Source organism: Phyllobates terribilis, unplaced genomic scaffold (genome assembly GCF_046119375.1).
Source record: "Phyllobates terribilis strain yellow unplaced genomic scaffold, ASM4611937v1 Scaffold_12__6_contigs__length_324123572, whole genome shotgun sequence".
Classification (NCBI taxonomy): domain Eukaryota; kingdom Metazoa; phylum Chordata; class Amphibia; order Anura; family Dendrobatidae; genus Phyllobates; species Phyllobates terribilis.
In genome coordinates, this window is record NW_027362772.1 from 114,998,444 (window position 1) to 115,019,404 (window position 20,961).

At 45.3% G+C, this 20,961-nt stretch overlaps 1 protein-coding gene and 1 pseudogene across 1 annotated transcript; both read right to left on the reverse strand.

The window, feature by feature from the left end:
- Positions 1-17,384: 17,384 nt before the first annotated feature.
- Positions 17,385-18,788, reverse strand: LOC141171721 (ATP-dependent DNA helicase PIF1-like). Its single transcript, XM_073655371.1, has 2 exons — positions 18,603-18,788; positions 17,385-18,104 (listed from the first exon to the last, which is right to left on the reverse strand). The coding sequence occupies exons 1-2, from the start codon at positions 18,786-18,788 to the stop codon at positions 17,385-17,387; spliced, it is 906 nt and encodes a 301-aa protein (XP_073511472.1).
- Positions 18,789-19,583: 795 nt separating this feature from the next.
- On the reverse strand, positions 19,584-20,224 carry LOC141171722 (uncharacterized; annotated as a pseudogene).
- Between the last annotated feature and the right edge of the window lie 737 nt (positions 20,225-20,961).

The window sequence follows — 20,961 nt, forward strand, 5'->3', positions numbered from 1 at the left end:
AGCAGGGCATGACAAGATCTCCAAGGCGTGAGTGGCGAGCTCCGGACATTTTTCCAGATTAGAAGCCCAAAATGAGCAAGGGTCCAGTGACACAGTCATGGCTTCAAAGTTCACTTGGAGATACTCCTGTACCATACTCTCTAGGCGTTGACTATGTGTCAGACTTCTTGTCTCCTGTGGCCTTGCAAAGGATGGTCTAAAAAAGTGGTGAAACGATTCCACAAAATTGCTGTTACCAGCAGATACTTTGTTACTGTTAGTGTTTGAGTGATGAAGACTCGACAGTCCCATGGTTGGCAAGTTAGAACTGTGAGATTCACTACGTGCACCACTGGTGTTTTGTGGAAAAGCACATGTAAAATTCTGCAACAGCCTCTGCTGATACTCCTGCAAGCGTGAATCCCTTTCTATGGCAGGAATTATTTCGGCAAATTTACTTTTGTACCGGGGATCTAAGAGTGTGGCAACCCAGTAGTCAGGATTACTTCGAATTCTGACAATCCGAGGGTCATGTTGCAGGTAGTGCAGCAAGAAGGCACTCATGTGTCTTGCGCATCCAGGAGGACCAAGTCCTTGTTGTGTTGGTAGTGAGGTAAGAATCATGCTTCCTTCCTCTGCCCTCTCACCCCAACCTCGCACAACAGAAATGTGATCAAGGTCTCCCTCATCTGATGAGTCTTCCATGCCCATCGCCAGTTCGTCCTCCACTTCTTCCTCGGCTCCTGCTCCTTCCTCAACAGTTTGGCTGCTACCATGCTCCCTGGTTAATCCCTCTCCCCCACCCTCCCATGCCTGCCGCCTTGATGCTGCCGACCGTCTGGACCTTGGAGATGTTATCCCTTCCGCATACGACTCCTCCTCTACTCCCTCCACCTCTTTTTGTCCCACCATCTGACTCCGAATTCTGTTTAACGTGTGCTCCAGCATGTAAATCACCGGAATAGTCATGCTGATAATGGCATCGTCAGCACTAAACATCTTCGTCGCCATTTCAAAACTGTGCAGAAGGGTGCATAGGTCCCTGATCTGAGACCACTCCTGCAGCGTGATTTTCCCCACCTCTGGATCTCGTTGGCCCAGGCTATACGTCAGAACGTATTGCACCAGGGCTTGTCGGTGCTGCCACAGTCGCTGCAACATGTGCAGAGTTGAATTCCACCGTGTCGGCACATCGCATTTCAGCCGGTGAACTGGCAGGCCCAACGACTTCTGTAGATATGTAAGTCGTTGAGCTGCGGGATGCGAACAGCGGAAGTGAGCACACAGCGACCGTGCCCTCTGCACAAAGCCATCTAGTTCAGGATAGTAGGCTAAAAATTGCTGGACAACCAGGTTCAACACGTGAGCCATACAAGGCACGTGTGTGACATTGCCCTGGCGAAGGGCCGCACCCAGGTTTGCAGCATTGTCACACACGGCCTTCCCTGGTTGCAGGTCCAGTGGAGACAACCATTCATGAAACTGGGTCTCCAGAGCTGACCACAACTCCTCAGCTGTGTGACTCACATTTCCCAGACATTTCAAAGTAAACACCGCCTGATGCCATTGAGCCCTGCTGCCAGCATAGTAAGGAGGTGTGCAGGCTTCGTTCTGCGCAGTTAGAAAGCGGGTGGCATTACCAGACAGGCTTTGGGTGCAGGTGGAGGACCGAGAGGAGGTTGAGGAGGCAGAAGCAGTGGAGGAACTTTGACATAAAGAGGATTGACGCACAACTCCTGCGGACGGCAAGACTTGGACAGCAGCCCCTTGTCCTGCTGTCACCATAGTTACCCAGTGCCCAGTCAGCGACATGTAACGCCGCTGTCCATGCCTACTCGTCCAAGTGTCTGTGGTGAAATGCACCCTGTCACACACAGAGTTTCTCAAAGAAGCGGTGATGTTGTGTGCGACATGCTGGTGTAGCGCAGGCACAAATTTCTTTGAGAAGTGGTGCCGACTGGGCATCTGGTACTGGGGCACTGCGACGGACATAAGGTCTCGAAAATCCTTTGTGTCCACCAGGCGGAAAGGCAGCATTTCTGTAGCCAAGAGCTTGCAGATGGTGAAATTCAACCTCTTAGCTTTCTCATGGCTAGGAGGAAATGGTCTTTTACTTGTCCACATCTGAGGGACCGACGGCTGGCTGTTGTGCTTAGACGGGGTTGAGTAGGGTGTCCCCGGCAAACTGCCGGTCTGTGAGGAAGATGCAGGCAGAAAAGTTAGGTTGCCTTGATCCAAAGGTGGTGCTCTCGATGTCGGAGAGCGCTCAACACCAGCTGGTGTTTCCACTTCCAAATGAAATGATGACCTGCCAATCACACTGGCTGTTGCGGGTAAAGAGGTGGCAGGTCTGCATCCAAAAACATGTGTGACTGCTGTCCCCCCAGTCACAGAGGATGAAGAGGCTGTGGATGCACAAGATGGGGCAGACGGTGGTTGGCGCGGCCCGCTAGGCCGCATTGTAGCACAGTGAGCTTCCCACTGCAACTTATGCTTCATATCCATGTGACGGTTCATGCATGAAGTACTCAAAGTATGGATTTTTTGGCCTCTACTTAGCTTTTGGTGACAAATATTACAGATAACACAAGTTGGGTCATCCTTATCCATCTGAAAAAATGCCCAGGCTATGCAAGGCTTAGAGCCCATGCGACCTGAAGAGCCACCACGACTTGTGGTCAGAGGCACAGTTGTGGTTGAGGATGCTGTTGTCGACGTGCTTCCAGTACTCTGTCTCTGTCCAGGAAGGCGCAACCTAACCTCGTCGTCAATAGCATCCTCCTCCACCTCCTCTGCTGACCTCATCGACTGGCGGACTGTGGGTTGACAGTAAGTGGGATCTCCAACCTCGTCATCATCACCCTGTGTGTTCTCACACCCGTCGTCCTCAGAGCCAACCTCTTCCTGCCCTGACCAGAAAAGTCAGGTTGTCGCTCCAATCAGGTATTTGAGTCTCATCATCGTCTTCATCATTGTTTCCACCAACAGGAGTTACAGTCTACATTATGCTCAGAACCTTCTTCATCTGGTTCTGGATCCGACTCATAAAGATTCTGGGCATCAGTGCAGATCATTTCCTCGTCTGGATTAACAGAAGCTCTGGAGCAGACCTCCGTTTCCCAGGCTATAGTATGAGTAAACAGCTGTGCAGACTCAACCATCTGTGTTACCCCATACTCAGACGGGCAGCTGGAGACTTGGGAGCTGTGAGGAAGCAAGTGCGATTGGGGTGACACCGCTGAGGACTGGAGTATTTGTGATGTTGAAGTTGAGGTGGAGGAGTGCCCACTTGAAGGAGCACTTGATATCCGTTGAAGCACCTGCTGTTTTTGTGCCTCATCTGGAATTTGTCGCGATGGGCGTGTCCGTAAGAAAGGGATCGTATCACATTGTCCACGAAAAGAAGTAGACATCTTAGTTTGGCTGGAAGATGGTCTTTCTTCTGCAGATGTTACTCCCCCCCACTACGGGGGGGCTCAACCCACCAGCGGACAGGCACCAGAATTGGGAGAGGGGGGCTGGCTGTCAGGGTCCACCGCGGCTCTGGCACAAACCCGGCGACACGGAGGTCGCACGGGCAGGAACGGACTGGCCGTGTCAGCTTCGCACTCCAGAGTAGTCCCTCTGCCCGCTCGCGCCCGTAACCTCAAAGGGATGCACAAGTGGCTTTTCTTCCCAGGGCTGTTCCCCGCCCAGAAGGAATGTGAGGGAGCTCAGGTTGGCCTTCCACTGTACCCCCTTACCTCCCTCGCCCTCTTTCCTTCTTCCGTTCTCCATTTAACCCCTCGGCTCTGTGGTGTCCGCTCTCCCTACAGCTCTCTCCTTCTCACAGGTGGACTACCGCGTGTATTCACACTGTGGCGAATCTTTTGGGCCCAGGCATAAGAAGTTGTCGAGGTAATAGATAATATGTGTCCCCTTAGAAACGTCCATTACAACCCATGCGAGGAAGCAACTAAATGCCTCAAATAGTGAGCAGGATTTTGACCACCCCATGGGCAAACAGCGATCTATATAGTATGCTCCTTCCCAGAAGCAGCCCAATAGGTGGACACAATTCGGAGGCACAGGTAGTAAGTAACCGGAACGCCGCATCAATGTCTGTTTTGGCCATTAGGGTGACCCTTCCCAACTTCTTGATCCACCAGATTGCCTTGTCAAAGGATGTACAGTATATACTACTGTACTTGGTTCCGCGTCGATATTGTAGTTTACTGACCAGCCCGTTGGATATGACAAATGGTGGATTAGTCCGAATGTATTGGGTTCCGTTTTTGGTACAACTCACGGGTATACCACTACGTCTTGTAAGGAAAGTGTTCTGAATGGAACCGGCATTCTACCTAAAGATATTTCTTTTTTTAATTTTCTTGTCACGACGTCTGGGTGTTGGTAGGCTGATTTTAGATTTTTACTCCAGCCTTTCTTGATTTTAGAAGGGCATGACACGCCTATATCTGTGTCTCCCTCTCCATTTACTCCTCCACCTCTTTTCTTTTCGCATGACTATATGGACTTGTCACTTTTCCATGTGTTAGTTGTGTCTTCTGAGCAGTTTGTCAGCTTTTGGACACCTTTGAAGATGTTTTCTATGTGCTTCTATGTGTTTTTGTTTGCCTGCCATTGGTTTTAACAGTGTTCGATGGTGTTCGACGGTGATCGACGAACAGTTCGATGAACAGTTCGGTGAACACACCGGTGTTCGACGAACCGAACCGAACCCGAACACTACGGGGGTGGCTCAACTCTACTTACAAGAGCCATGCAGTATAGCATATTAAAAACATTATTCCCATTATTGGGGAGTGGGTCTCCCATAGTCTTTGCCTATGCCTTCCAAGCAAAAGCTGCCAAAATTAGAACGGAGGAACTTGCAATGCCCCTTACAAGAGCCATGCAGTACAGCATATTAAATACATTATTCCCATTATTGGGGAGTGGGTCTCCATTAGTCTTTGCCTATGCCTTCAAAGCAAAAGTTGCCAAAAATTAGGATGGAGGAACTTGCAATGCCCCTTACAAGAGCCATGCAGTACAGCATATTAAAAACATTATTCCCATTATTGGGGAGTGGGTCTCCCATAGTCTTTGCCTATGCCTTCCAAGCAAAAGCTGCCAAAAATTAGGATGGAGGAACTTGCAATGCCCCTTACAAGAGCCATGCAGTACAGCATATTAAAAACATTATTCCCATTATTGGGGTGTGTGTCTCCCATAGTCTTTGCCTATGCCTTCCAAGCAAAAGTTGCCAAAAATTTAAGATGGAGGAACTTGCAATGCCCCTTACAAGAGCCATGCAGTACAGCATATTAAAAACATTATTCCCATTATTGGGGAGTGGGTCTCCCATAGTCTTTGCTTATGCCTTCCAAGCAAAATCTGCCAAAAATTAGGACGGAGGAACTTTCAATGCCCCTTACAAAAGCCGTGCAGTACAGCATATTAAAAACATTATTCCAATTATTGGGGAGTGGGTCTCCCATAGTCTTTGCCTATGCCTTCCAAGCAAAAGCTGCCAAAAATTAGGACGGAGGAACTTACAATGCCACTTACAAGACCCATGTAGTACAGCATATTAAAAACGTTATTTCCATTATTGGGGAGTGGGTCTCCCAAAGTTTTTCCCTATGTCTTCCAAGTAAAAGCTGCCAAAATTAGGACAGAGGAACTTGCAATGCCCCTTGCAAGAGCCATGCAGTACCGCATATTAAAACCATTATTCCCCTTATTGGGGAGTGGGTCTCCCATAGTCTTTGCCTATGCCTTCCAAGCAAAATCTGCCAAAAATTAGGACGGAGGAACTTACAGTGCCCCTTACAAGAGCTGTGGAGTGCAGCATATTAAAAACATTATTCCCATTATTGGGGAGTGGGTCTCTCATAGTCTTTCCCAATGCCTCCAAGCAAAAGCTGCCAAAAATTAGGATGGAGGAACTTGCAATGCCCCTTACAAGAGCCATGCAGTACAGCATATTAAAAACATTATTCCCATTATTGGGGAGTGGGTCTCCCATAGTCTTTGCCTATGCCTTCCAAGCAAAAGCTGCCAAAAATTAGGACGGAGGAAGTTGCAATGCTGGCAACACGGACCACGGTCACCCTGGTGGTATAGTGGTGGTGGAGGCTGAGGATAAGGAGAAGAGAAAAAACAGCCGAAATGAGGAGGCGTATACCCATGTGTGGGTGTGAAGCAGTGCATGGGAATACACCTCCCGAAATAACACAGTGGATTTGACTTTATGTTACTCTGCTCTCATTTGGTGGTGATGAGAAGTCTGGCCCAATCCAGCCCTTGTTCATTTTTATAAGGGTCAGTTTTTCAGCATTGTCAGTTGACAGGCGAGTGCGCTTATCAGTTATAATTCCCCCAGCGGCACTAAAAACACGCTCCGATAACACGCTAGCGACAGGGCAGGCCAGCACCTAAAAGGCATACAGGGCGAGTGCATTCCAAGTGTCCAGCTTGGAGACCCAATAATTAAAAGGCACAGAGGAATCACGGAGTATGCTGGTACGGTCAGCAAGGTACTCCCTCACCATCTTTTGAAACTTTCCACTCCTTGTGAGAATACCCCGCGCCTCAGGGCCTCAGAAAACTGTCCCAGAATGTTGACAGTGCTCTGCTGGATTGAAGTTGCGTCTCTCTCGCCTGTACGCCTTATTTGGGCAACGAACTGTGACCTCTGCTGCTAGAGTGTTCAGATGGGAATTTTTTTAACAGTTCTGCAGCAAGGGCCTTCTGGTACTACCCCATTTTTGTAGACCTCTCCACCTCAGGAATAAGAGAGTGAATGTTCTCCTTGTAGCAGGGGTCTAAAAGTGTCACCAACCAGTAATGACTGTCACCCAACATTTTGACAACGCGAGGGTCACGGTTAAGGCAGCGTAACATAAAGTCAGCCATTCGTGCCAGACTGGTAACAGGCAAGACTTCCATGTCCTCACCAAGATGACAACTGACCATGCTCTACTCCTCCTCCTCCCCCCTGTTCTCAGGCCACCCACGCTGAACCGACGGTATGACAGTTGTACAGGTACTACCATCTACAGCGCATGATACCAGCTCCTGTTCTTCCTCCTCCTCCTCCTCCTCTCCCTCATTGTCCCCCAATGCACATTGGGATGAGATGAGGCTGGGATGTGTGTAATCGCCTGCTATGGCTTCTTGATCCATCTCATCATACTCTGGCTGCAATGCCTCCTCTTTAATTCTCTGCAGAGAGCGTTGCAAAAGACAGACAAGTGGGATGCTGACGCTAATGATGGCGTCATCGCCACTCACCATCTTGGTGGACTCCTCAAAGTTTATCAGGATGGTACATATGTCAGACATCCAGGTCCACTCCTGATGTGTTATGTGTGGAGTCTGACCTGAATATCGACGGCCTTGTTGCAGCTGGTACTTCACAACTGCTCTCTTCTGCTCACAAATCGTTTGCAACATGTGAAGGGAAGAGTTCCAATGTGTGGAGACATCACACACCAGTCGGTGTGCCGGAAGCTGCAAACGCTGCCGCAACACAGCAAGGGTGGCGGAAGCAGTAGCCGACTTCCGAAAATGAGCTGACAGGCGGCATACTTTGACGAGGCAGTACTGCAGTGCTTCCAGCTTGTAACTGATGTGGTGATATCTGAGATGGAGGCTGAACATGAGGAGGAGGAGGATGATGCGCAGGAGCTGTACACTGTGGGGGCAACTCTGACTGACATGGGGCCCGCAATCCTCGGTGTGGGGAGGATGTGTTCCGTCCCAAGGTCTGACTGGGTCCCGGCTTCCACTATGTTTACCCAGTGTGCCGTCAGGGAGATGTACCGTCCCTGGCCACAAACACTTGTCCACGTGTCCGTTGTCAGGTGGACTCTCCCAGTTACTGCATTGTTGAGGACACGGCAGATGTTTTGGGACACGTGCTTGTGCAGTGCGGGTATGGCACACCAGGCAAAATAGTGTCGGCTGGGGACCGAGTGTCGAGGGACGGCCACCGCCATAAGGTTGCAGAAGGATTCCGTCTCCACCAGCCTAAAAGGCAGCATTTCCAATGCAAGCAGTCGTGAAATGTGCGAATTTAGGACTGTGTCCTGTGGGGCATTGACTGCGAATTTGCGCTTTCGTTCAAAGGTCTGGGATATGGACAATTGAACGGGACGTGGACGTGGATGTTGGTGCTGTTTCTTGAGAAACTGCCATAACAAGTGAAGACTGAGAGGAGGGGGCATCTTTTCATGCAGTATGGCCAGGGGATTGCCTTGCACGCACAACAAGGGGTACTCTTACACGCAAAACAGCGGAAGAAGCAGTGGTGACACCTGCTGACCCTGGAGTACGCCCCACAAAGTCGGGTGCTTTGCTGACATGTGCCTGATCATGCTGGTGGTGGTCAGGCTGGTAGTTTTGTCACCCCTGCTGATGCTGGCCTGGCAGGTGGTTCAAATGGCCTTTTTGGGGTTATCAGCAGAGTTTTTTTTTTTGGGGGTTGGAATACCATGGGGAAGACCCCTGGAAGCATCTCTGACACCCAGGTCACTGCCCAATAGGTTAATAAGACGGGTATTTTTCCTGGCACCTGAGACCTGGGGCTAAGTCTAGCAATTTGAGCAGCAGCAGCACACAGTACTGTAATGCAGTGTTTGCTGGTATAACCACTGCATCTCCTATACAGCCTGCCTGCCTGCCTGCCTGATATCTGGGATGGATATTAGTCCTCAGAAAGACTGTTTATTTGATTTTGCAGGCTTTAGAGACCCTACACTACCTATTTCGCAGTATAAATCTCTCCCTAGCTCAAAATCACTCTCCCTACACTGTCTAATCCGGAGCGACTGTGTCCAAGATGACGGCGCCCAGTTTTAAATACTCGAGGTGACGCTGTGTGGCCAGCCAATCACTGTAATGCCCACAACCAACATGGCTGCGGCATTACAATGACTGGCTGGCAATCCCTGCATGTTCATTGGCTCTGTAAAGAGCGCCAAACATGCAGGGCAGAGACCCGAGCTCCCGCCGGCGTAACCCGAAAATGCTCGGTGCTCGCCGAACATCCCGAGTAGTGAGATGCTCGGGCGAGTACCAAGCAGTGTCGAACATGCTCGCTCAACACTAATAATTATTTTTATATGTATATTATTTTAACATATTCTTGTTATTAGTATAGGGTGTGATTTCTTTTGCAGGTACCTTAAGGGTTAATTGTTAGCAGGGTTAATTTTGTCTTGCGCTTTCATTGGTGCTTTTCCTTTATAAATTTGTCACTTCTTTCATGTTTTTTATTCCACCTGATGAAGATGGCTTGATGCTATTGAAAAGCGTTGTGGAATTTTTATACCAAATTATTTTAAAGGTTTGCTACCTTATATATTTACAATACTCCCTTGTCCTAGCGCTCCTTATACCGTGTCTTTTTCACCTTCCATTTTTGGGGTTATTGGCACAGTCTTTAAAAAACAACCAGACTCGGGAAGACATAACAGTTGTACTGGCAACTTCCGTCATGTTGGTGGTGCGGGGAATGGTTGCCCTGCTTCTGTCTGCGGCCACCACACTGCTTCTTCTTGCCTGTTGTGGTGCTCTGCCTCACTCCCCCTGTGTGCTGCTGTCCTCGCTCTGCATGTCCTCCTGCCATGTTGGGTCAGTTACTTTATCATTCACCACTTTGTCTTCCACTTCCTCACCTTGGTCCTCCTCCTGACTTTCTGGCAATTGTGTCTCATCATCATCCACCTCTTAGGACACATTCCCACCGTTGCCTTCATATGACCATAGCTCCACCATTTCAAGTGGACCAGGCGAGAGGCCCGAATCTATAAATGGAAAAGTGAGCAGCTCTTCGGAGTGTCCAAGTGTTGGATCAGTTGTTTCTGGGCACACGGCATGGTCGGAGGAAGGAGGATCAGGGTGAGGAATATGCGGTCCTGACTCAAGGCTAGGTAGTGGTGGTGGCGGCTAAGTGACAGGAAGAAATATCTGCTATCCAACCAATAACCTTTTCACACTGCTCTATGTTCACTAGAGGTGTTCTGCGGTCCCCTATTAATTGGGACAGGAAGTTCGAGTGAGAAGATGTAGGTGTTTGTTGTGGCACAATTTCAGCTTGCCCACGGCCTCGGCCTCTGCATGCACCATCACCATCACGTCCAGTTCCCCGTCCCTTGCCACGCGCCTTGCCCATTTTAAATGGAGGACAATATCTTCCATGTTCACTACAAATGGCTGAATTTGGAGCGAACTTATATGTGATCTGTGTGACGGACAAACCACAGTTTTAAATAGCTGACCTGTAGGTAACTATTTTTAACAGCAACCTTGTGTCAAAAACTTTGCTGACACACTGCAACAAAATTTCAATGGAGGCCAGAGATGGCAATATTTTCAGCACAATTATATGTGATCCGTGTGACAGACAAACCATAGTTTTATATAGTTGGATTTTTAGAGCTGTAATATGGAAAGGACCTGGCTGTATTCTGCAGTGCCAACAAGCAAATGGCGCAGAAAAATGTTGTTCTCTGGATTGCTTTTTAAGCAAATAATCAGGATTAAGATAAAAAAAAAATTATTCCTGGCCCCTGATACATGGGGCTATTTCTACAAATATCTGTAAAAGCACCATGAGAGAGGCACCATTGGAGCTGCATTTCCCCAAACCACCATGTATATACTGCTTCACGATCGTGCGGTTTCACTCTGAGCGCCGCCGTGATCGTGTGCGGGTGTCAGCTCTATATGAGAGCTGACACCCCGCAGCAACACCCACGATCGGTGCTAGGACCAAATTCTATAAAATAGTTTTTATTGTGCAAAAGCGCCAAAACTATATAAATATAGTATCTCTAAAAAAAATCCCCAAAGAACAATTCCTGAATTGTTGGTTTTTGTTCATTCTGCCTTCCAAAAAACAGAATAGAAAGTGATCAAAAAATGAAATGTGCCCAAAAATTCTATAAATAAAAATGTCAACTTGTCCTGCAAAAAAGAAACCCCTACATGACTCTGTCGTCAGAAATATGGAAAAATTATAGCTATCAAAATATGGCGATGCAAAAACTTGTTTTTAAAAAATGAAAAGCATCTTTTAGTGTGTGACAGCTGGCAATCATAAAAATACGATATAAATATGGCATCGCTGTAATCGTAGTGACCCGAAAAATAAAGTCGCCTACTCACCCATACGGCACGAGGAACAGCGTAAAAAAATAAATAAAACTAATTCTTCACCTGCTGTTGATTTGTGCATTCTGACTCTCAAAGATGGCAGTAAGGCTGAGCTCACATTTCTCCTGCACTCTAGGCTGAGCGCTTACACCGGGGCTTCTGTGTAACTATCTGAAATACATGATTCAGATGGAACGCCCGGCAAAAGATTCCCTATAATGAAGCAGATGGAGGCACTGTGGACGTCGTCTAACCTATGATCCGGCGGTGTCCATCTTTTTATTAAGCGTGCATAAAAGAGCCGTCGGCCACAGTTTTGTGCACTTCTGAAAAGGACGACGCTTGACAGAGGCCAGACGGAGTCCAGAGTAACTCTGCTGCCTCATTATAGTGAATGGATCCCTCGGAGGTTTCATCTGAATCACGTCACTCAGAGATTTAGATGGAAACTCCGATATAAGTGCTCAGCGTAGAACGCTGGATAAATGTGATCCAAAATGTTATGTAAAATGTTCCCAAGAAAAGCTTCAACTCCATTCACAAAAAATGCAAGTTCCCCCTCAGGTCCATCATCTCTTAATGAAAATATAGGGGCGTTTCACGTTGATAGCACAAAGGCTCTGGAAAAACGAAATGGCTCCTCACCCTCCAAAAGAAATCCAGCAAATTCTGTGCTCCCAAATCCAAATGTCACCCTCTCTTCTGAGCTCCACAGTGTGCCTAAACTGCAGTTAGCATCCACATGTTTTGCATTTCTGTAGCTATGAGAGCCCGCCTAATTTACTTATGTGTTGTAGGGATCGTAGTCACTTGAGTGCGATGGGAGGAAAACAGGAGGCATGTTCCTTTAAGTGTCCATAACCGTTTATTCGCTTCATAAACCGTTCAAAAAGCAAAATGCAAACAAAGAAAACAGTCCATTTAGTAAAGTCTCTGGTTAGCCAGCACTGTGGTCACACAGGCTGGCAAGGATCCAGTAAATGGCCCAGCCTGGAGACAACCACACACAGGAGGCCTACTCCCTCCAGACACACAGACCATGTGCCAAACAGGCTCCATTATATAGGCTGTTAACCACACCCAGAGGTGAGGTATGTGGGTAGCAAGACCCGCCCAATTCTCAAACTGCCCATACCCAGGTGCAACAAATGATCCTTTTAGTGCCTATGTGCACTAGAGAAACACTCCGGGTTACATCCCAGAGACCAGCCATCTGTGACACATACCTCCCATCGACTATGCGACCATTAGATATCTTACAGCATGTATGCAAAAGCACAAGCTGGGCATAATGTACTTGTCACTACAATGTTTTTGTCACTACAACGGCAGTTTGCAATCTTCACTTAGCAACAACCACTTCTACTTGTTTCTGGAAAACTCCCATACAGTAAAAATAGTCACTACAGCTGTAGATAAAATCTCAAACAGGTATAATTTTCAAATGGGGTCACTTGAGGGGGATTCTGCTCTTCTAGCATGTAGGGGCTCTGTATAAACTGTAGCACCGGCGTCTCTGCCCCCTGACAGGCAGAGACGCCGTCCCCCTTACCGCCGCGCTCCTGGTCCAGCATCTTCCGGCCTCCCTGCTGCTGCTGCTGGTGCACGCAGCTTCCCAGGCACTGTGCTTAGGGTGCACACGCTCCCTCCCTCTTAAAGGGGCTGCGCACCATCCTAAAAAGTCCCCGGTCAATGGCCGGAGGACTTTCCCTATTTAAAGCACCTCCTCCAATATGGAGGTGCCCATGCAAGGTTGTTGCTCTGTGTTTCTTTCTGTTGCTTCAGCCCTCAGGTCCCTCTGCAAGTCAGTCCTGTCCGCCAGTCTGTTTTTAAGTCCAGTCCGCCAGTCTGACTACTATCCAGCCCGACAGTCTCCCTACAGTCCAGTCCGCCAGTCTGTCTATGGGCTCTGCCCGCCTGCTTACCTGGAAGCACCTGCCTGTAACCTGCCGTGCCCGCCAGCCTGCTTACCTGGAAGCACCTGCCAGTTACCCGTTGTGCCCACCAGCCTGCCTACCTGGAGCACCCGCCTGGCTATCAACCGAATCAGCCTGCTGGTCTACCTGGACCACCCATCAGCCTGCCTGCCATGCTTATCCGCTGTACCGGTCAGTTCCTGCCATCTGACCCGTGGGAGTTACCTGCTCTCATACAAAGTCGGTCCCAGAGTGGCACCTGGTTCCGCTGCTCGGTCCCTCCCTGGTTCACAGTGTCGATTGAGCCGCCGCGCGACCTTGGTCAGGCCGAGTAGGTACTTAGTCACGCCCCTCTGGTCCTTCCTTGCACCGCAGCACAGAGGTTCCACCACATGGATCCGTAATATGAACTTTTCTAGGAAAATCTGCGCTCCTGGAGGCAAAAAGTGCTCTGTCCCTCTCAAGTCTCGCCGTATGGCTAAGCAGTACTGCACAGCCACATATGGGATATTTATGCACTCAGCAGAAATTGTGGGGCAAATTTTGGTGCCATTTTTACCTATTTCCCACTGTGAAAATGTAAATTCTGGGGCTAAAACAAAATTTTGTTGGTAAAAATGTAAGTATTTTTTCTTCACTGCCCAATGGTATAAAATGCTGTGACACACCTTTGGTGTCAAAGGTCAGGTATGGGAATTCATCCCATAGATGAATTCAAAGAGAGGTGTAGTTTGTAAAATGGAGTCACTTATGGGGGGGTTATGCTGTTCTGGCACTTCAGGGTCTCTACCAATGTGACTTGGCACCCTCAAACCAGTCAAGCAAAATCTGAAACCCAATATGGCGCTTCTTCCCTTCTGAGGTTTTCACTTCGCCTCAAAAGTAGTTTTCAACCACATATGGGGTATCTGCATATTCAAGAGAAATTGAACAACAAATTTTGGGGTCCATTTTCTCCTGTTACCCTTGAGAAAATGCAAAATTTGGGGCTAAAACATATTCTTGCAGGAAATTTTTTATTTTTTTTATTTTCACAGCTCAATATTATAAACTTCTGTGAAGTACCCGAGGTTTTAAGGTGCTCACCATACATCTAGATAAATTCCCTGAGGGGTCTAGTTTCCAAAATGGTGTCGCTTGTGGGGAGTTTCCACTGTTTAGGCACATCAGGGGCTCACCAAATGCTTCATGGCATCTGCCAATTATTCCAGGATGCCAAAGGGAGAACCAGGTGATGGCGCTGTCTTAGCCACCAAGTGAGATCACGGTGCAGGAACTTCAGGTTGCTCGTAAGTAAAAAATTTTTTTTTTATTATTCACACTAATATAAAACAATAAAACTTATATACACAATGCGTTTCAGCTGTTTGCAGCCTTCTTCAGGTGTATGGAAAAAAATGAATTTGACCCTTCTTTTATAGCCCTTTGCCAGAGTGAGAGAGGGAGGGCTTACAAAAAGATGAAGAGGAGGAGTGCTTCATCCTGCATTGTTCTCAGTTTTTTTTCATATATACAGTATATATAAATATACATAAAAATAAAAAAACAAAAACAAAACATAAGAACATATAAATGTAAAAGGATTTTAAAAAAAGTGGTACTGCACAAAAAAGAGACAATAATCTCACTAGAAAAGAAAAAGAAGCATTACAATGTCTACAATCGAATGGAAATATTGCAATCAGACAGGCAGATAAAGGGGGGGGGAGTCGTTCTACAAGATACAGATGATTGTGTTAGGGAGGCATATAAGATTTTATCGGATAACAAATACTACACATTAGTTGATACGGAGCCATCACCCCAATTTGAATTAGAATATTTACAACTGATAAACAAAGCCTACAAAGAAAAAATATTAAACAAAAAAGAAAAACGTTTTTTGACCAACTCTGCTCCAACTAGAGCAATATTCTACCATCTCCGAAAAATCCATAAGAGTTTTAAAGAACCCACAAGATGCCCCATTATATCGGGGATAGGATCCCTCACTAGCTCCCTCTCACACTATATAGATCTCTATCTACTGGAGTTTGTTATCCAACTTCCCTCTTATTTGAGAGATTTGGCACAATTGATCAATTAGACCAAAGAAATCGTATGGGATGAGAATTATTTATTTATAACACTGGATGTCACAGCGCTCTATTCCAATATAGGACACAAATTGGGACTAGATTGTGTAGAATTTTACCTGTACACAGATCCTACCATAAAAACTAAGCAAAAGCTTTTTTTGTTGCAGGTCTGCATTTTATATTAGAGCACAACCTCTTTATGTTTGAGGATAAATTATACCTGCAGCGGCTTGGGACGACAATGGGGACTCGGGAGGCCCCAAGTTTCGCAAATCTGTTCATGGGGCAATTCGAGTCCCTATCGTCAATTATGTCACATAAATATAAATATAAATATCAAATACTACCGTAGATATATTGATGACCTGATTATTATATGGAGCGGTACGGAACAGGAGGCTACAAAATTTGTGAGAGGACTCAATGCCAATGAATGGGGCCTCACATTCACAGCTCATATAGCGAGTGACAAAATTATATATCTAGATCTGGAATTATTTCATATGGATAAGACCATCATGAGCAAAACACACTTCAAAACAGTCGATGGAAATGGTTATTTAGACTTCAATAGTGCTCATTTCCCGAAATGGAAAAAGAATATCCCAACAAGTCAATTTCACCGAATCAGGAGAAATCGTACCTTAACATCTGATTACATAAATCAACAAAAATTCTTAAAAAAAGTTAAAAGAAAAAAAGATATCTCATGGGAATTGAGGAAACAGCTTTTCAAAAAATTTTTAATTTAACGCAATTGTATTGTCTCAATAAACAAAATAAGAAGGGAGAAGAAAGTAAGGAGGATACAAACCTTTCGAGACACAATTTCATTACGGCATATAATGGGTAATCAGTATATCCGCAACACTTTAAAGAAATATTGGTACTTATTGCAAAAGGACCCTATATTAAAAATTATTTTACCAAAAGAACCACAAATTACTTTCAGAAGGGGCACAACAGTAAAAAACATGATAGCTCCAAGTAAATTGAAGAAAAAAAGACCACAAAAAATCAGGGTTGATTCATCGGTTTATAAAAAGGAGGGGGGAGTCTCTAAATGCTTCCTAAAAGAATGCTGCTTCTGCAGGATTATAAATCATGGAGCTAAAGAAATTAATAGTAATAGTATGGAAGAAAAACATAAGATCTCACAAAATCTAACATGCAATTCCGATTACATGATTTATGTGGTAACCTGTGTCTGTGGTCTTCAATATGTGGGTCTACCACCCAGACTCTGAGATCACGCATGGATGGCCACAGACATAATGTAAAAAATGGTTTATTGAAACAAAGTCTATCTAGACATATAGTGGTGAAGCACAATAAAAACTTTGATGTGGTCAATGTTACACCACTGGAACAAATCAATATAGAATCACTAAATAGAAAAAAGAGATTGAATGCTAAAGAATCATTTTGGATATATAAATTGCAAAGTTTATTTCCGGATGGTCTGAACGATAAACTAGAACAAGTTTGATCATCATCACAAATACATTTTTATTATGGATCTTTGTTTTATTATGAATCTCTGTTTTTCTTTTTTTTTGTTTTATTTATTTTTTTCATTATTTATTTATTTAATATTTTTTAACACCAAAAGAACAATTGTGTATTTTCATGTTGAAGTGGTACTTTTTAGCTTTCTAGATAATGGGATGTTATATTTTTTATTCAAAAGAAAGAGAAGAAGAAAAGGGGAAAGGAAGAAGGGAAGAAAGAAGGAAAAAAGGAGAAAAAAAAGGAAAAAAAAAGTTTCATTTTTTTTTTAATGTTTTAATATTTTTAACACAAAGAGTACAGATGTGTATTTTTGTGTTGAAGTGATACTTTTTAGCTTTCTAATAATGGGATTTTAATCAGATTGTCATGTTTCTTACAAAAAAGGTTTGTTATTTGTAATTTTATATATAACATTTATATGTTTTTATGTTTTTTTTTATTTTTTTTATTTTTATGTATATTTATATATATATACTAGCTGTACTACCCGGCTTCGCCCAGGTTAATAACTGCTGTTAGCAAAATAGAATGTGTTAACAAAAATTTACTCTCCACACAAAAATCACAAAATAAATAGATAGAAATGTAATTATTAAAAGGCAAAAACTAAGCTAATAGAAGCATTTCACAACATATATTTCAACACCAGAGATATTCCACACAGATTTAACTAAATTGGCCAAGTAATGTGAAGTAATCTTCTACTCCTTATTCGAGAGCCTTTTGATAAACGACATTCTTAGTTGTTCCTTCAGGTGCAAACACGAACAGATTTTTGGCTGTTCCAACTCTTGAACAATGCCACATAAAGTTGACCATGAGAAAAGCATGGAGATTGTAAATCGATTCCAACTACTTTCAAGGACTGTCCCTGAGCCTTGTTGATGGACATAGCAAATGCCAGTCGAATAGGAAACTGGAGGCGTTTAAAATCAAAAGGCAAATCAGATGGAATGAGAGGAATTGTTGGAATGAAAACATCTTCTCCTGTGGCACATCCTGTCAAAATGGTTGCCTCAATTACATGTGGAAACAGGTTCTTAATGAAGAGTCTTGGTCCATTACACAGCTTTAGTGGATCCAAATTTCTCAATAGCAGAATAGGTGCTCCAGGTTTTAGAAAGAGGTTGTGAGGAGGAAGTCCTTGTGGCTCCAAGGAATTGAGGAACTCAGTTGGATAAAATAATGCTTGAGCAGGGTCTATTACTGTATCCACTGACTTGTAGGTTGTGCACACACCTGGAAGGAGATTTAGAATTTGAAGATTGATCTTGTTGACACTGTCATTTTTGGGAGCTAGAATAGCCCTTTCACACAGCCAGCCAGAATTTTTGAAGTGGAGTTGAATGTTTGGAAAAACCTTTGCTTTCAACTCCTCAATGGAAGTCACAATGCAACAAAAGTTGCTTGGGAAGGTGATCTGTCCAGTGGTTGAGTTTACTGGTGCCTTGCCATCTCCAATAGTCAACAGCTGGCTCGAAAACAGTCCAGCAGAAACATCGCCTGTCATGTAGACCCTCATGTTTGTGTTCAGTGACATTTTCTTTACTTTTCTCCAAAGGTACGATGCTTTGAGACAGGCATTCAGTTCATCTGCAGGGGTTGATCTTGGAATAACAGGTAGTGTTTGGCGGAAGTCACCTGCCAAAACAACAACTACTCCTCCCATGATATATTTGTTGCTATGCAGGTCTAGCAGCAGTCTGTCCACTGCTTCCAGAGCTCTTTTGTGTGACATGGTGCATTCATCCCAAATGATGGCACTACATTTTTGAAGCAATTTGGCCAGCCCTGATCCCTTGGCAATATTACACACGGGGCTGTCACTATGAGACAGGTTAAGTGGTAGTTTGAATGTCAAATATGCTGTCCTGCCACCTTTTAAAAGCGTAGCTGCAATTCCAGAAGATGCCACTGCAAGTGCAATCTTTTATTGTTGTCAAAATTTTGCCAGAAGCAAGTTGATTACAAATGTCTTTCCTGTTCCACCTGGAGCATCAAGGAAGACAATCCCACCTTTGTTGGTTTCACTGAAACTTAAAATGTAGTTATAGGTGTCCCTTTGATCTGGTACCAATATTGGCTCGTTCTGAGACACAAATGCTGTCAGTTCATCAATATTGTAATTTGTTTCTAGGAAAATCTCCCTACACATTTGGATGCCTTCAGGATTTTTTATTGGAGCAGGCAAACCAAGCAACTGTAAGGCTTTTCCTGATATTGCTATGCACTGATCTTCAAGGAGCATTAAAGTTTAATTGAACATTTCCTCAGTGAAGTTGATGAGTTGCTGAGGATTTTCCCTTCTAATCTGCATGTGGATATCCTCACTGAGATCAGTTTTGTACTTTGTCCAAATCTCAAGAGGATTTGAGATGCTACTGGTTGTTAGAATAATAGCAAAGAGGTGTCTTAGTCACTTTGGGGTCTGTGTGGCTGCTGCTTCACTGAGGGTCATGTCCCAGTGTCCATCATTTTCCAAAAGTCCTTTTCTTTTGCAAGCTTCCCTGAATGTTTCACACACATGGCCTCCAACGGTCTTCAGGTCAGAAAATGATGTAGGGCCTTTGACAACATGAAGTAACATGCGCAGGTAGAAGCACTCTGCATTTGATTGATGAACAGTGTAGACGCGACCAAGAGTATCAGTTGCTTTCACCCTTGGATAGCCTTCAATATCAAGCCCCCGTTTCCTCCGTTCCAGTGTTTTTCTGGAGGCATTCCAAGTGTAGTACTTTGGTAAATCACAGTAGAGAATTGTTTTTGCAAAAGGGTCTTGTTGACACAGCTTAAAAAATGCCAAGAGGGTGGTCTTAGGTGGTGTTAGGAGCTGCTGCTGCAAGTTTGCTGGGTTAAAGTAAATTCTCTTTTCATTTTCCAAGTTCACACTCAGATGCACAACTGGTGGGTAGCGCTCATGAATGGAGAATCCTAGTCTTCTCCAAACAGCTTAATTGCTGCTTATGTACCTGCCCATCTGGAATGCCTCCACTTCATCAATAATAGGTCCATTTTTCTAGAGTTCAAAAACTGCTTGATGACTTCCTTTGTGGACATATTTGTAGATATACTTGATTGATTTCACAGAGTGGCAAGATTTGACATTTATGTGGGCCTGGAAGATTTTTGAGAGCAAAGGGTTATAAGGAACTACCTACCTGTTGTCAATTTCTATCTCTTGGAGTGATGATCCAACACGCATTTTGAGCTTTGCTATGAAACCACCATCCCCTGGCTTTCTTCTTCGGTAGACTGGATATCCTTCTTGTCCTGTTTGGGTTTCTTGGACCAGGGATCGTGGGTAATGCTTTGAACACCAGCCATCAATCAATCATACAGGGAAAATTTTTGTTCAGACTCCCACACGGACCATGCATCATGTTTTTTTGTGATGGTGTCAAACAGCAATGGGCCAATCTGAGGGTCTGGCAATTCGGCACTGATGATATTGTCAATTTTGGTAGGCTGTATTTTTTGCTTCAGCCAAATCAAGATGTGGGCGTGAGGAAGGCCTGTTTTTTGCTTTTCAACTGAATACATCCAGCACTGCGTCTCACCATAAATATGTGATTTTGTGATGAGGTTAGTCATTTTTGAAAGTTTCTGTTTGAAAACCCGAGCAATAAGGTCATGGCGATTCACTGTTTTTTGGCCCGGCAACAGGTGCCCTCTAATTTCCTCCCAGGCAGGATTTCAAGTGTGGCACCCCAGGGGTCAGGTTACCACAGTAATAGAAATATTACATCTGAGAGCAAGTGGGAGGTTTCCTGGTCAGGAGCCCTTAAACATGCAACACCTCCTGTCCCAGACCAGATGGGGGAGGAACCTGCCCTATATAAACTGGATCTGGGGCGGGGTTAGTCAGTCAGAGCCTGGAGTTAGTTCCAGACACAGGGACAGCAACAGCTAGGAGCTCTGTAGGAGCAGGAGCTGAAGACCAGGGACTTGAGCTAAGCAGAGTTCGTCCTGGCAGAAGACGTTAAGAGCCAGACACAAGAGTCCGAGGCTGTGGGGACTTATATATCCAGCAGCAGAAACCAGCCGGCAGGGGATTTCAGGTCCTCTGGCCATAGGAAGCCCGGAGGCTCAGTCACACACACAAGGGACCGGTACCGCCATCGAGGAGCGGAAGCTGCCAGAGGGTCCAAGTCACCAGCCATATGGGTGAGCACCACACGGTATACTCAGGGACGTGGGCTACTTCCACTCGCTTACAGCAAGGTAGCCAGGAAGAGTGCAGATAGACCGGGAGGCCTACAATTCCACCTGACCAGGGGAACTCCTGTTTGTTCACAGACTGACCAGGCCCCTTATGTTAGCCAGTACTC

What these genes read in the sequence shown, in the direction of transcription:
- LOC141171721 (XM_073655371.1), bottom strand. Translation starts at nt 18,788, where the DNA reads ATGTGTAGGGAGATTTTCCTAGAAACAAATTACAATATTGATGAACTG. An exon ending in GTGGAACAGGAAAGACATTT is followed by an intron (nt 18,105 to 18,602) that starts GTAATCAACTTG and finishes TTTTCGAGCCAG; the next exon opens with CTGTTGACTATTGGAGATGG.